General features: G+C 33.2%; 2 protein-coding genes across 2 annotated transcripts; both read left to right on the forward strand.

Moving 5' to 3' along the window:
• The first annotated feature begins 4574 nt into the window (after window positions 1-4574).
• On the forward strand, window positions 4575-13809 carry LOC123720077 (protein sine oculis-like). Its single transcript, XM_045676536.1, has 6 exons — window positions 4575-4655; window positions 7911-8522; window positions 8605-8762; window positions 9175-9304; window positions 9715-9837; window positions 13619-13809. The coding sequence occupies exons 2-6, from the start codon at window positions 7927-7929 to the stop codon at window positions 13728-13730; spliced, it is 1119 nt and encodes a 372-aa protein (XP_045532492.1). The 5' UTR covers window positions 4575-4655; window positions 7911-7926; the 3' UTR covers window positions 13731-13809.
• A 1410-nt stretch (window positions 13810-15219) lies between these two features.
• LOC123720627 (beclin-1-like protein) lies at window positions 15220-16753 on the forward strand. The gene has a single exon (XM_045677324.1). The coding sequence runs from the start codon at window positions 15422-15424 to the stop codon at window positions 16700-16702; it is 1281 nt and encodes a 426-aa protein (XP_045533280.1). The 5' UTR covers window positions 15220-15421; the 3' UTR covers window positions 16703-16753.
• Window positions 16754-17218: the final 465 nt, after the last annotated feature.

Genomic DNA, 17218 nt, shown 5'->3' on the forward strand with positions numbered 1-17218 from the left:
AAATACTTTAAAAAGAATTAAATACTTCTCAACATTAATTACATAAGAAATTGTCGCTTTGTATGGGAGGAAGAAAAAGTAGATATATTTTAAATAAAATATTTTTAATTAATCAAAATATGTATTCATTGATCCCTTTACTAATAAACCATTCGGACGGGAGTTAATAAAATCCCAAGTGAGTTGATTTTATTCCTCGCAAGAAGTTATCCAAATTTCGATAAAAATGCAAATCTGTTGGAGCAAGGTCCGGGGAGTACGGTGGATGTCTTAGACATTCCGGTTGAAGCTCTTCTAATGTGGTAGAAGTCTGTTGTGCTGTGTGGACTAGGATTGTCGTGAAGCAGCAGTGGCCTAAAGCGATTAACAAGCCTTGGTTGTTTAGCAGCTACCTTTTCCATCCTGGTTTTCAGTTGCTAACAACAGACTCTGCCGTAATCGTCAGGTCACATTTAAGAAAGATATGGTGAACAACCCCAGCACTACCACCAAACGCTCACAAGTAACTTTTTTGGAGTCAATTTTCGCTTGGGGCACGATTTGGTTGGTTCCAATTATCGTAGAATTTCCAGTTATCCATTAACAGGTAAAATTAAAAAAACAATTAATATTAAAATTGTGTATCCTCAAACTTGGAAACATAAAATAATCTTATTAGTCAATATGATATCTATTATAAAATACTACATTATATAACTTCAGAGCATAAATTCTAGAACATTATTTACAAATATATTTTAAGATGTAACAAATAATTCAATTGCGCGTCCAATAAATAACTAGAAGCCATCGTTCATCTAATATTGATACCATACAATTTATTAAAGCTTTATAACTATTTTTATAGTTAATGAAGTAAAGGCAAACTTCTGATTAATATAATTAATTGTTGTCCACAGACTATAAATTAAATTATAGTTATTTATTGCTTATTATTGCTGTCTTATAATGATGAAAAAAGTTACCGAAAAAAAAACATTGTCATTTTTCTAACAATATTATAAATCTTTATTTATTATAATATCGTGTACATACATTGCATATTGCATAATAAAACAAACGCGAATTTCCGCAAAAAATAAGTATCAACACGAATCAAATATCAAAGGAATTACGCAAAAGAATTGTAAAAACTACGCTGCAAACGTGACTATTGGTGTAATGTTACAAAATAATTTAGGTAAATATTATATTGCCTACATAATGGTTATTAATTTATTTGAATTGATAAAAAAATATGTACCCTAATTGCAATATTAATTTCGTGGATTCGGGCCCCATAAGTTCTGTCATGAAAGCATTTCTGATTTTACATTTTTACCCCCCATTAGATTCTTTAACCAAGACGCGCGTCTGCGACCAGGTCTTCTTCTACCTGCCACTAGGCCATATGATAAGGAAGTCATATTTTTGGTGTATTAAAAAATATATAGTCCCTAAAACAAACTAAGTCTAATTTCTCTGTTACTATTTCGTTGCTTTCTCTTATATAGTGATAAAAAGAGTCGCATATGTAATTTAGTTAAAACGTACAAACGGTTTCTATGTATAAGGAATTGTTACATGTAAATAAATGTACATTGTAAGATATTGTCATTCGGATTCGTGTTTTATAAATTATTTATTTTTATATATAATAACTTATTTCTCAGCCACCATCTTACACGAATTTTAAAAGATGTCACAAATCAAGAAATTACAAGATAATAGCGTGCTTAAGATATCTTTTTATAAGATTGATACAAGGCATTAGATAAACGCAATTAGGTACAGCAGCTAACCTTTGAAACACGATAAAACATTTGGCTACACTATAAAATATTAAACTTATTCATTTTTGAAAACTTTCCTCAACTTATCTTATTAAAACTAATTATTTTTACCGCCGAAGTATTTACGAACCAATAGTGTCCTCGACTTAGTGTCCTTCAAGAAAAGAGCGGACCAATCCTTTATAGGCCGGCAATGCACTCGCGGGCTCTCTACTCGCGGGCTCTCTGGCATTGAGAGTACCCATGGGAGGCGTACCTTTTCCCTGTTCTATAAAAAAATAAAAATACTCTACAAAAAAAATATGGAACCATTCTAGGTATTTCCGATGCATTACGACGTAACCTTAAAAAGAAGACTTGCGCAAGCAAAAATATTCCTAAGTCGTAAAAGCCAGAAAACAAGTCTAGTTTAGAAATCTGTATTAGCGATTTTTACTCTATGTAGGTTGATTCGTTCATTCACACGGCGATAACTTCGTGTCCCATCAGCGTAAAATTCATTCATTGTGATAATATTGTATGTCAGCCTGGGATATTCTCACAAATATGAAAAATTGCACTTTTATATCAATGCCTAGCTTTTGCAGGGTCTACATTAATATAATAAAGAGAAAATATTAGATTGTTTGCATAGAATCCTACGTTATCCCTGATGAATATAGGCTGAAAAATAATAAAAATATGTAGTATGAAATTTCGGGTAAATGTTATGTCTAAAATTCAGGGTTAACGGCGTGTCATTGCCATGAATTGTCATGGCAATGTTCGGCAGTGGACGGGTATTGCAACTGCATCGTCTGACACACGACGAGACACGCTTCAAGAGACTAACGGCCAACTTCCAGAAATAGAGAGGCACTAAAAGAAGCAGATGAAATTAAGATAGTGTAATCCAAGGAACAAGACAAATAAAATTTCGTAAATCGCGTACGCTGCAGAAACTATTGAGAATAGAGCAAAGTGATGTACCTACCAGCTACAGTTTTATAGGTGTCTAACAAAAAAATAATCCGCGAGCTACATATATATGATTATATTTATACAATTATAATAGACTAGCTGTGTTTGGCTGCTGTATATTAGTGTAATAAAGTAAAAAAGTTTAGAACAAAGAGGTCAGGTCAGAATTCAGAGGCACCAAAAAAAACAAAAGAATTGTGCATCGGAGCTTCACCTACTGCCATCACCTTTTCATCACCGGACTTCCGGGCGCATGGCTTATATGAGTCCCTAGGTTGATGTTCCAAGGGCTCCCACGACCCGTTTTGTTTCGTAATATCTGATTCGCTCGGCTAAGGAATGCATCATTCTACATCTGTTTCCTAAAAACTATAACATGTCGCATATTATCACCATAGCCTGTATCGGCAAAGGTGTACGAAGAAGGACGGCCCAAGGAGCCGTGCCGTAACATTAATATCACGTGAAATCGAACCCGGAATGTTATGCATCATATCTCTGACCATAGCTAATCTTGTCGACAAAAAAAAAATTCAGAAATCTTCAGCAGTTGATTTGCCTGTATATATAATGTTTGTAAATACAAACAGGATGCCGTAATGTCGTTATTCTTATAATTTTCCACATAAAGCTAATTCCGAGTACATAGCTTGTTTGTTTCTCACGAACGTTTTCCAAGTAGAGGCTACATGACACTGTGGTATTTTTATGGTAGAAACTCTTATTTCAAACATACCATCAGTATCTAAAAATCGCTTAGGAAATGATCCAATGTCAATGTATTTTAAGTTGACAGAATTACGCCTAGAAACTCGAGTAAAAGTTAGCGCCAAGTCTGGACTCTGAACCCATTTATTTTTAGAAAAACACTCGTATGAAAACCATGTCTTAGGGCTAGAAAAGAGACTTCGGGCCGGAGAATCTTGTTTCAAGAGCTGTGAAACCGTTTTTTCCGTACAAATTCTGAATATATTTGAATTTTGACAGCGCTCAATGTTTTAGAAAGTGGACCTAAGTGCGAACTATGACTTCCGTATGTCAAAATCCATAACATGTTTTGCATACGGCGGTGTCAAGTTGAATAGAGAGTTTAATATGTAGAGTTGTTTGACGAATATTTGAAACATTTGATAATATTAACGTGCCATATTACGTGCACCAATAGTTTATGGTTTATTTGACTTTTTAATGTATCTTTGTACTGTATATAAAGGTTATGCTTAATTGTTTTTCATTTGCTCGAACGGGAAAGGAAAACATCGTGAGGAAACCAGCTTGCCTTAGACCCAAAAAGTCGACGGCGTGCGTCAGGTTGATCACTTACTTGCCTATTAGATTAACAAATGATCATGAAACATATACAGAAATCTGAGGCCCAGACCTGAAAAGGTTGTAGAGCCATTCATTTTTCTTTTTTTTATATATACGCCTCATGTCCAAGAAATTATTTTCCGTGAATTTTCCTCGGCCCTATATAAAAACCTACCATGAAAAATATGAACCTTTATAACGCATTAAGGAAGTTGTCACTGTCTGGAATAATGTCATGTATGAATAATAGTCACACAAATGTTATAGTGTTTTTGTCTGTGATCGATGTTCCAGAATAGTTGTATTAACTTATTCATAACATATAACGCTGTTATCAACGCAATACAAACAAAACCACAGTCAAAACCTCACTCATTTCTGAATACCATTTTTACGACAACGATAAAAACCTTGTCTCACCTGGCAAAGGCGTCGCCATTCGAATTACTCCGCCCATCACCCATCCCTGTCGCACAGTGAACCCTCTTTGAAATGGGAAGCCTTTGTCATTTGACCCCGTGATTTCGTTGAGTGAGGGTGTGTGAATAATTTATTTTTGGGATTTGAAATTAAACACCAGTGACAGTGCAATCAGTTTTAGTTTATAATTAGGTAAGATTTTTACTACATTTTACATTACTTTTATATTTTCCAATTAATTGGATAGATCTAAAAAATGTTTTAAAATTACTTTGATTTATTTAATTAGTAAATTTAAATAACTAAACTTTCAGTTGCTTTTATTACAAAGGGTGAAGACCATTTTATTAATTCCTTTATCTAAAATTATGGTAACGTGTATTATCGTACATAATTGTACATTTACTTCCCTTTGGAGTAGAGACTCTTAGGCCATGGGGTTCAAATGCACAGGCGCTAATTAAATTTAGCGAGGCAATGCTCCCAGCGATAAAGTGACACTGCCACAGGGACCAAACTTTTTAAATTTGTATTAATTTTCTTTTTATTAATTTTTAATTATAAATAATTGTACATTATGTTATCTGAAAGTAAAATATTTATATTTTTATGTTAAGTAAAAAGTTGGGTTAAATTCAATCTTGATAAATAAGAATAATTATGTGTTAGTGCAGATAGTTCTTACTGGAACATTATACAATTTAGACACAAAAAATCGCGTACTTGTAGACACACAACTTAGCCCGAGGGTCCAAGGATCGATTCATGTCGAACTTATCTTTATAGGTTTATACGGAAAGCTGATATCTAATGCAAATACGAATGATTATTTGTGTTTTGTCTTATAATTTTTCATGACATTACGGCTACATTAATGAAGTACGTGGCTATACTCGTATTAACCTTTATACATATATTGCTTTTTTGAGATGTTTTTTGATTGCTTTAGCAATTTTTTTTTTATAAATATTAAGAAAATATTAGATAGATCCATGTTTATTACTTGTTTACATCAAATGTTTAGAAAATATTTAATATTTACCTTATAAAATAGTACCTTTGCTGTATTTTTTTTATAAATAAGCGATCTCTAGAGGGAGAATTAGAATATCATTAATTTATAAACGCAATACAATATAACTATAAAGTAACATGATAAAATCTAAAGAAATATAATATGAAGAATATGAGAGGAAATTAAAACATTTTTGTGAGGAAAGCCAAACCCTGATATCGCATAATAGTAACAGCGAAATATCGTACAAAACTAAAATTCTTATGTTAATGGTTTTATAATAATAACTTTTATATTTGCAAGAACATGGTACAAAAATATTATGGTAGTACAATCTGAACTTGGCATTTTCTGTCTGTCTTAAAAGGTGGAATTTTACATAGGAGTTACATATTACATAATTTAAAAAAAATATATTAGTTTATAACCACATAATTCATTAAAAAAATATAATATAACATTATCAAATTATTATATATAATGTTTCACTCAAATAATCATTCACAATATTTTTTTCCAAAAGTATCCAAGAGCATCTGATTTTGATTTGTCATAACCAATTACTCCCCATGTCTACTTCGGCAGTTGTACATTCACGTTGACTTAAAAAATGTTGTTTTTGTGAAAAAAAATTTTTTTCTTTAATATACCTTTACATAGGATTTTATGGTTTGATCAATAGGTAGTATAATCTAAAGTATGAAACGGACTGGCTTCCCGCCATCTGTGCGCTCAGACTAGGGCGCGCGATCTCCTGAATGTCATTTATGATAAATTGAAATCAGCGCTATGTCTCGACTCTGAATCTTACACTTTCTCTGCATCTTCTACCGCGTTGACCATAAGAGGTGAATTCCACTGAACACTCGTTCAGAGGAGTTGTTCGGATTAATTTATGCTGAGTATCATCTTCGAACGTTGAGGTAGATAACGAAATTCCACCCGTATCATCTCTGCGTCCGTCGTTCACAAATTTATTGTTTTTAAGGTTGTTTTTAAGACCACCATTATGTAATACCAGCTGCCCATTTAAGTGTTTCCGAATCAATAAGACTTAGGGCCCTCCAGTAAAGCGTAGCAATGCCCTCTGGCATTGAGTGTCCATGGGCTAATGATCAGATGAGCCTCCTGTCCGTTTACCCCTGTTCTATAAAAAAAACATGTGTATGTGTACTTATGTACACACGTTAGAAGTTATACTTCTTTGACATAACAAGATAAAAATGTTTTCAAAAATTGTATTATACGTTTATAGAAAAAACGACGCTAACAATAGAAAAAAAGGTATTTAATACATTGAAATTTTTATTATAACGCTTTATTTAGTTAATAAAGTTTATTTGAAATACACAAAAAAATATTACTACATATTTAAAGAAATGGACATTTTTTATTTTAAAATGTTGACTATGCTTTCTTCAAGGTGTCGGTTTTTTTGACGCTGTGCGCGCAAAAATTTACGGTCATGATTTTTCCCTAACGTGCCTAAACTTAAAAAATAAACACTTAGGTCTTTTAAGTTTATCTATTATTTGAAAACAACATACTTTTAATATGACCCATTTTCGTCAGTCGAAAAATGTTTTTAAATAGTATCCGGTGATATGGGATGTTATGAATACAATGACAATATTTTTACGTGAAAACCGAACAATTTTAAATTATAATAGATTCGTAATTTATGATAATTTTAATCGTATTAATATACACCATGCCTCGGATTCGACTTTATAATTTTTGCATGTTTTTTTTATCTTAATAAGTAGTAGTAGTCTGTGCCTTATATAGGCAGTTGATTTTCGGAGGGAGATTTAGAAACGAGAATTAGCGCGAACTGTCAATCCTGAATCTAATAAATATTTGACGTAGCATTTAGAACTTGTAACTGTCTTAATCGTTTTCATTATGACAATTTTAATTAGGCCAATTTTTCTAATATTTATTTATGCTCTAGATTATTTAGTATTCTGTGCCTGATATATGCCGTCGAGTATGGTTAGACGTGCATCTAGAAGTGATGTTTTCCTACATCCTTTTAGCAAGTATTAATTGCGCCAAGAAATAATTAATTGTTTACAGGCAGAGCTCGAACGCATGACCGTTGCACTATATGAATAAGTTTCTTAAATTTACGCACAGGATATATTTATATTATAAGTAATAAACTATATTAATATTATACAGTGGAAAATTGTCTATATTTGAAATGAATAAATTTAAAAATTACTGGAAGAAATTCTCTTGCAATTCATAATGCAATATTTATTTTCAAATATTCAAGCTGGTCAAGTCAGGCTGCTGCTTTAAAAATGAAAACGAAATGAAATTACACAAAATCTCTGTAACATTTAAATATTATATGTATATTCGCTCTTCCTGGCTGTTCAAGGGTCTCCATATTTTCCCATCTCTTACAATTGTATTATTTACAGACTATAAGAATCGGTGATGAAATCAACAAGTATGGATTGTTCAGACCGACTCAGTCCAGCCAGTGACATGACAAGCGAGTCAGAAACGTCACTTCCGCCATTCCCATATGAGAATCAAAATACCAACTTCTATCAACCGGATATACAAGAAAAACAATATTTCTCCTGCAAACAGAAGTCGCCCACCGAGAGAAGCAAAGACGTGTACCTACAAGAAAGCAACAAGAATTTTGATTACCTAACCCCGCCGCGGAGCAAAAAATATTTGAATTTCGAACTGAAGTTGCCGCCAATAAATGATAACTTCTTTCAAATTGAAACCGAGGAACGAATGCGTTCATATTTCAACGAAACACAGAAATGCGTTCAAAACGAAAATAATTTGGCCGGAATAGAAATTGAGATAAATAATCAAAACTTTGAAAACGTACCAAGTGATGGGAGATTGTCTTACTTCGAGAGTGGTGCAATGAGGAGAGTAAACTTTAATTCCGAGCAAGTGCAATGTATGTGCGAAGCGCTACAGCAAAAAGGCGATATAGAAAAATTAGCGGCATTTTTATGGAGTTTGCCCGAAAGCCAACTTGTTTGCGGAAATGAGACTGTTTTACGGTAAGTTTGTTAATTAATATGCATATTGATTAATATTCATAACAGGACTTTATTGAATGTTTAAAATGTAATATAATTTAAGGGCCCGCGCTTTGGTAGCATACCATAGAGGCGTATATCAAGAGTTGTACGCCATCTTGGAAACACACACATTCCCGCCAAAACATCATTCAATGCTACAGACTCTGTGGTACAAGGCCCATTATAAAGAGGCAGAAAAGGTTCGCGGGCGGGCTTTAGGTATGCTTTTATTTTTATCGACTTGTTTTTATTTGTGGTATGCGTACGAGTGCACAATGATTTTTAAGATTTATTTCCCCTATATCGTGACTGATTTGGCAACGAATAGTGTATGTTTTGGCTCGATTACCGAAGGTAAAATAATTGTTTCGGTATAGAACGACCATCATCATGATTATAATATAGTTTTGATGTGCTCAATACCTATACTCTTAATTTAAATACAGTTTGACAGGTTTAAAATGAGTTTGATAATGCAATTTTTTGTCGATTGAAACGTATAAAATAAAGTCATTCTGGCGCATATGTTTCGAACTAGGCTTTACGTGGTTACTAGGCTTTACAGGGTACAAAAAACCACGGTTTTTTGAAATGTTTTACCAAACAAATATTAATGTTTAAATATTTTTAGGTGCCGTAGACAAATATAGATTAAGAAAAAAGTATCCGCTACCAAAGACAATATGGGATGGAGAGGAGACAGTCTATTGCTTCAAAGAGAAAAGTAGAAACGCTTTGAAAGATTGTTATTATAGGAATAGGTGCGTATTGCGCGATACAAAATGTATCATCAATTAAGTATATACATTTACTAGTATCGAGCCAGACTAATAATAAAGCAAGTTTACCACATAAGTTATAACGAAAATAATGTATAAAAATTTGCGTTTATATCCTTTAAATTTTACTTAAAAGTATAATAAAAAAAACCATTTAGTTTTTGATATTATGGGTAGATTAAAAAAAAAAAATATTTTTTAAATATTCGTATAGCCTCCTTTAATGTACCATTTTTTAAGTATATTACAATTCTAACTACTAAAGAAATATTATCGCTTTTGTATGAGTACGATTTACTGGAGTACATGCGAATTGTATTATTTAAATAACTCGATGTTCCGAGTACTTTACAGCCATCGTGATCAGCAATTTTATTTAAACGTTTTCATAGGTATCCCACACCCGACGAGAAACGCGCTCTAGCACAAAAGACTGGTCTGACATTGACACAAGTGTCGAATTGGTTCAAAAACCGCCGGCAAAGAGATAGAACTCCACAGCAACCGAATAGACCGTAAGTATCGTTAAATACTCATAAATGATAAATTTAATATATTTATTGCACACACAAACTGTTGGGGTGACGTTCTGGCATCATCCATTCTCTAGAATTTAAAAAAAGAAGGCGAGTCATACTAAGGCTGATCCGAGGCTTATGTCTAAAATGTTCTAAATATCACCCATAGACTTGTAGCGACATCTCCATTCTGCGCTTATAAATCACTATTATGACGTCCCTACGTACTAACGAAGTTATATAACTACAACATAGGATGTATACAATTTCTCGACATTAACTTTAGGCTTTGAAATGGATCCGGATGATCCAATCACCGTAGCCAATGGCAAATTAAGCTCGCGTGGCAAAGGCGCAGATTTTTACTTCGTCCTTCGCTCACTCCAGTGAGCTTTTGTCCTGCCCTTCAGGCAATTGACCACCCCTCGACAACCCATGCCGAGGTTCGAGTCTCGCAAGAGACGCCTTTGGGCTAGTCGCGGACTATGCTACGCTCGCCAGAACAGCCCGAGCTGAGCTGTAAAGGGCCTTAAGCGTGATTCCAATCGAAAAAGAAAATATCCACTGGGGCCTTCAGGACGGCCAGTCATTGCTCTGACTGGTCCGTTTAGTTTGGAGGAACAGTGCACCATGCACACATGTTTTATCCAATTGGTTGATGATGTTATATCATTGATTTATTTTAGCAGTTGAAACTTTATTTGGTATTACTAAAAATACTTTTGATCTTGGGTAATAAGAGTTTTTATTATTGTCAGGCGAAATTATGAATTATTATTATTTCCTCCAACTTCGATTTTTGTTTCCTTTGGAGTAGGGACTCCTGGTCTTCAAGTTCACAGGCGCTAATTAAAAATTTATTAAGGTAGATAGAACAGATGACCCCGGAGCTGGTGCCTTCCTCGCTCAACGAATAAGTATCGCAATACAGCGAGGAAATGCCAGCGTTAAAGGCACACTGCCACAGAGACCAAACATTTTTCATTGGTTTTAAGTTATTTTTTATTAATATTTAATTATTACTATATATAAGATACAGAGCAGGGTTGGCCTAGTGGCTTCAGCGTGCGACTCTTATCCCTGAGGTCGTAGGTTCGATCCCCGGCTGTGCACCAAGGGATTTTCTTTCTATGTGCGCATTTAACATTAGCTCGAACGGTAAAGGAAAACATCGTGAGGAAACCGGCTTGCCTTAGACCCAAAAAGTCGACGGTGTGTGTCAGGCACAGAAGGCTGATCACCTACTGGCCTATTTAATTCACAAACGATCATGAAACAGATACAGAAATCTGAGGTCCAGACTTAAAAATGGTTTGTCTCTATTTTATTTTATATTTAAGATACATACAGAATATTTATTGTTATGTGATAACAAGTGAAAATCGTGAAATACTATTTTAAGCATTTTCCCCTAGGCAGAGACCATGGATAATGTTATAGTCCAGACATACCTCTATCGCTTCTCCATTCATGACATTCACCACGTATACGAGTACTTTTAACATAACATAACTTTGCTCCTGGTATGTTCAATGCCTACTCAACTCGATTAAAAATAAGTTCCCGAAAGGAAGACTTTAAAGGTCATAAAATCTTCAAATATAACTCAAAACATTTCCGAAGTTTCGAGAAAATATGCGATGAGTTTTTATGTCACAGTTCACACATTGAATGCAATCCTACTAATCACCGCACCATTAGTGACCATTAATCAATATAACAAAAGGACACATGTGCCCAACTTTTTTTGATTATAAAAAGTACGTTACTAGAATATACCATAATGCATGTGTTACGTAAATTATTCTAGGCAATTTTGTGTTAGAACTGTTTCCTACGCCGTACAACATAAATATCCATTTGTTCTGAGAGTTTCAACGCACGACGAGTTAGAAATCATTTTCATTGAAGAATTTGATGATATCATTACATAAAAATATGTTTTTTAGCCATTATTGTTTCTTGTATTACCTTTATTGTCTCTAAAAACGTTATCTCTACACAAGTACAACTTGCCTAAAGCAAGTTCGGCCCATTTCTCTATGAATAAATAATAATATTAGCCTTTTATTCAGATATTATTACATTTAAATACATTTTTTATGTTTCTATCTCCTTCTTTTAGGTATCTGTGTCCTTTTTTGGCAAAGCCCTCCTCGAAACTCCTCTTTGCACTGTGCTACTCTCTGCCATTGTGCCCACCGCTGTTTCCTTAATTTGATTTATTCACCTTCTTAATTACACCAGTTTAGCTAATATTTTCTTGCTCCACTTTTCTGTTCCGCTTGCCATGTGCCCCGCCCATTTACACTTAAGTTTATTTATTTTTATTCTAACATTTGCTATCTTAGTTGTTCCTCTTAATGATGTATTCTTTACTTTGGCAATTCTTTTCTTATGAATTAAAACATCAGGTATAATATAAATAAAATGAAAATTATAATCAAATCATAATCGGCCGTAAAAGGACAATTATTGGGAATGATTTATGAACGCAAAATGAAAGTTACAATTTATTTATGCCTTAAGAAAAATATACTATAACGCACTTACTTCAAGGAAATTCCAATATATGTTTACCGTAATCATTTATTTTAGATTAAATAGATTGTAACTTATATAAAATTGATAATATATGATGTAATTTAATAAATAAATAAACTTATATAATGACAATAGACTCGGTTTTAAATAATTCTAACTAGATTCGATATTTAACATTTGTTAATATTAAAGTCGACACTTAACCTTGATTGAACTAAACAATGGCGGTCTTGTGACGGCGCTCGTAAAAAGTAATTATATTTGGGTTACAGACTATATTGTTTATTTTTTTCGATAAGACTAAAGTGTGGGTTTCAGGTACCTACTTTATTTCGATTTATAATATGTTCTGTACCGATTTAAAGTCAATCGACTTCATAATCTTTGTTTATAGAAAAGCGGCAATTGTACAGTACATAGACACTCTCATTACTAAAGGGCTTGCGAGTGCGTTACCTATGAAGAATTAGTCAAATTCGTTCGGATATACTTCAGTGGGTAGCTGGTTTAAAAAAAAGGCAAAAACTGCCCTAAACAACGCTCAGAAGTCATACAGGTGGAACTTCGTATTATCTGGCGAAATACAATAAAAAAAAAACTATAAAGCGTCAAGAAAATAACTTAATCCGGTAGGTCAGGTAAACCGCGTGTGGTTTTCGAGCTGACAAACATAATATTGTTAGTTTATATTTGACAAATAAATAAATACAAAAATGTCGAGTAATATACACTGCCATACGTATTTAACAGTTCAGGTCAAATGAGTAATTCATCGTCGTAAGCACTCAGTGCTGCTGTGATAGAAACTGAAAAAAACAAATGTACACAATTTAAAGAAAATCACTTAACAATTACAAGTTCAAGTATTACGTAATGACTATTGGGGCGATTATTTACTTAACTTGGTGACTTACGTACTTACGTTTACAGTAATTATTCAGTTTTTACACATATTACCCACACATCGTCTATGCTCGAAAACGAAATGCAGTTCGAGGATTCCTACAAAAAATTTATACGTTTATGTACTTTTATTTTTGATAGTTTTGCCTACTTTTGCTGGCAATCTGGGTGAAATTGCAGTAAATCTGCTTACTTAAACGGACCCAAACACAAACAATATAACACTGAAAATATCACAGACATAATGACAGCCTTGGATGTCGTTGATTGGCGGCAGGTTCATCCAGCATTTAGTTGCATTGTTCTAAAAACTTTTAAAATTTTGTTACAGGGAGATTTTGGTGCCAGCACAGCAAGGCGGTTGGGCGCAGTCATTCCTACCTAACGCCTATTACCACAAAATACAAGATACTACACATTATTTACACGGAAACACGCCATAGATTATGTTTTCTAGACTGGTTAAATTATTATAATGGAATCGTGTGGTTTTACAATATACGAAGCGATGACGCTGCTGAATTGTATTTTATACGTACCAAAGCTTAATATTGTTATATGGTTACAACTTCAATTTCACCGATTTAGATAGAGATTTCATCCGAGGTAGTTTCGAGATAAACACATTACAACAAGAGATAATTGTAGCTTCAATCCTTTCCAATGATTAATTGGTAATATTACGATTATTCATATATTTGACCATATAGACAAGTCTCATAAAATTCTGACTCTGACATCCTGACTCTTTGTATGCCGATATAGTTCTCTCGATAGTCGTAGCGCTGATGTCGTAGGTTTTAAAATGTGCGAAATAAAAGCTCAACAGTCAATTATTTCTGTCTCAAGTATCGGTATACACCCTGTGTATTAATATCAGTATTAAATAAAAGTTGCTGTAAATAAAATGCTATGACGTTGACATAAAGTTGTAATAATAATTCGGTGTTAGTGTGGTCCACCACAGATAAATGTTCTGTTTGGACAAACCAAATGCATAGACTATCATTAAGATACTTAGAAACAATGTATAGTAAGAAATTTGTTTTGTTCCTATTAATGTTATTAAAATGCCTATTATTATAATTTAGATAATAAGAAATGTTTTACCTTAATTATTAGTTATAACAACTATGTTTATTTGGTAGAATACTTAAATATTCTCTCGCTGTAAATTGCATTATCAGTATTATGAACAATAATTTATATATCCTCTAGTTATATTGAATAGGTGCTATTAATTTTCATTGTATTCTAGTCTACGAATTAAAAAAAAATAACATAATATTACATTTTTTATTTCTAAATTACAAGATAAAAAAAACACCAATAAAATTCTCTACAGATTAATGTCTCTTTTTCTCTAGTTGTTGACCGATTGTAATTGCATAAAAAAGAGACGACTAACTTTGCGCTTGCTACTTTGCTACTTTGTAACTTCCAATAGCGACAGCGATACGGATCCCTATGTGTTTGTATGCAAGTTCGATGAAGTTCTATCAATATCCGTAGCGTTAATTTTGCAACCTTGGGTTCACGTGGTTATTAAGTTCATCATCAGTAAATGTTCATTATTAAGTTCAGTAGTATCGCTATTGGAAGATCCAGAGTAAGGGCTATTTGACTGTATATAATAGGATCAAAGCTTAAGAGTCTACCGCTATTAAGCTCCATCTATTGAGAGTAAAACGAATTAATGTTTTTGTAATTATTATATAAATTTAGTCTAAAAAAATAAAAGATCAAAATATAATTTTGAATTACCTATCTGCGTCTTGCAAATTTGTATAACAATGTACTAGTAGTCTATATAACATACAATACATATCTATCTGTGGTATTTAATCTGCACAAAGTGGAATGCTAAATGTGTTAGACTTGAAGTTTGAGGACTTGGTAGTTGTCAATTAAAAATACAGTGAATTATATGAATGTCAATTGCAATGTCACAAAACCAAAATATTTTCTTTTTATACGATGTCTTTGTTTCAAATTTTAAAACTGCGATTACGTTGAATACATAGGTAAAAACTGGAACAAATATTCTATTGTGAAATGAACTTGTATATATCTCTCGTTTCTATGCTCGTAGTTTGTTGATTTCTTTCACCTAGTATATTACACAATAATTACCATGAGTGATTCTAAGTCGTACGTAAGTTTTTCGTGTCAGCGATGTTTGCAGCCACTTAAGCTAGATGAATCTTTAAATAATCTTGGAGAACACACTATTGCAGATCTAACGCTACAGATTCGTCGTAATAATGAGGCAGATCTTGATTTGCAATCTTCTAGTCTGGAACACTATGTCCCACCTTTTCGTATGCTTGATTCTGGAAATGGAGCAAATGGGTTTATGGTCATTTCAGATGGCTGGGAAACCACATCTCTAGGTCATCAGTTACATGTAAAGGCCACACTCTTTGATCTACTGTCAAACAATTCTGATGTTGACCACCCATTATGTGATGAATGTACAGATACACTCTTAGAGTTAATGGATCATCAGCTAAAAATAACAGAGGCAGAATGGAAAGACTATAACGACTATTTAAAAAAGCTAGAAGATGACAAAGAAGACTTGAATTTAGAAGGACTTGAAAAAGAGTTGCAAGATTGGAAACAAGAAGAAGAAAGGCTTTTACAGGAATTATCTGCATTACAAAAGGAAGAAAAGGCAATGAAAGAAGAAATCGAGGTACAAGAGAAGGAAAAAGAACGCTTAGAAGTAGAACAAGAAATTTATTGGAAAGAGTACACAAGATACCGTAAAGATTTAATGACAACAGAGGATCAAATGAAATTTTATGAGTGCCAACTAGCATACACCCAATCACAGCTTGAAAAACTGAAGAAAACAAACATATTTAAGGCAACCTTTCATATATCAGATTCAGGACAATTTGGAATAATCAATAATTTTAGGCTTGGTCGACTACCAACTGCACCAGTGGACTGGTCAGAAATCAATGCAGCATGGGGACAAACTGTGTTACTTTTATCGTCATTGGCAAGAAAAATAAACTTCTGTTTTCATCGCTACAGACTAGTACCATATGGAAACCATTCTTATATTGAAGTTTTGGAGGATCAGAAGGTATTACCATTGTATGGTTCTGGTGGCTTTCGGCTTTTATGGGACACAAAATTTGATGCTGCAATGGTGGCCTTTTTAGATTGTCTTCAGCAGTTTAAGGAGCAAGTCGAAAAGGGTAATACAGGATTTTGCTTGCCCTACAGAATAGACAAAGGGAAAATAGAAGACACTGCATCACCACCACATGCTTATTCAATTAAAATACAGTTTAATTCTGAGGAGCATTGGACCAAAGCTTTGAAGTACATGTTAACAAATTTGAAGTGGGCACTGACTTGGATATCATCTCAGTTCAGTGAGGACAAAATAGAGGCTTAATTAAAATCTGTTGTTAAATAAGTATATTAAAATATAGATTAATGAACTTTGGATGTGTTTATTCCTCTGTACAATGTATTAAAATTCCTGTTTCTAGTAAATTAATATCATTTGAATTCATACGTTTTTAATCTAGCCAAAAAATAAGCCTTTCTCGATTAAAATTTTGGCAACACAATCAGTAATAGGCTTCAAAGCACTAGTCACAGAGAACTGTCATCAGGCTAAGCTAAAGAAGTTGGAAAGTTTCTTTTAATAGAGTATATTGCTTTTTTATTTTATACCAATTACTTTCTAAGCTAGTCTAGACTGATACTTTACAGTCTTTGAAGTAAGCAAAGCAAGACCTATGGGAACTAGTATGCAGTAGAGGTTTATAGTTATTAAATATTATTTATTTTGTATTACCTGGCATTTAACTGTATTATGATATCATAACACTCGCTTAACAACTTACGTCGATTTTACATTCACATGTGATTTGAAGGTGGTTTTTTTTTATATGTGATAGTAATA

The sequence above is a fragment of the Pieris brassicae genome, chromosome 2, assembly GCF_905147105.1.
Source record: "Pieris brassicae chromosome 2, ilPieBrab1.1, whole genome shotgun sequence".
Classification (NCBI taxonomy): Eukaryota; Metazoa; Arthropoda; class Insecta; order Lepidoptera; family Pieridae; genus Pieris; species Pieris brassicae.

What these genes read in the sequence shown, in the direction of transcription:
- LOC123720077 (XM_045676536.1), top strand. Translation starts at nt 7,927, where the DNA reads ATGAAATCAACAAGTATGGATTGTTCAGACCGACTCAGTCCAGCCAGT. An exon ending in GGTTCGCGGGCGGGCTTTAG is followed by an intron (nt 8,763 to 9,174) that starts GTATGCTTTTAT and finishes AAATATTTTTAG; the next exon opens with GTGCCGTAGACAAATATAGA. An exon ending in CCACAGCAACCGAATAGACC is followed by an intron (nt 9,838 to 13,618) that starts GTAAGTATCGTT and finishes ATTTTGTTACAG; the next exon opens with GGAGATTTTGGTGCCAGCAC.
- LOC123720627 (XM_045677324.1), top strand. Translation starts at nt 15,422, where the DNA reads ATGAGTGATTCTAAGTCGTACGTAAGTTTTTCGTGTCAGCGATGTTTG.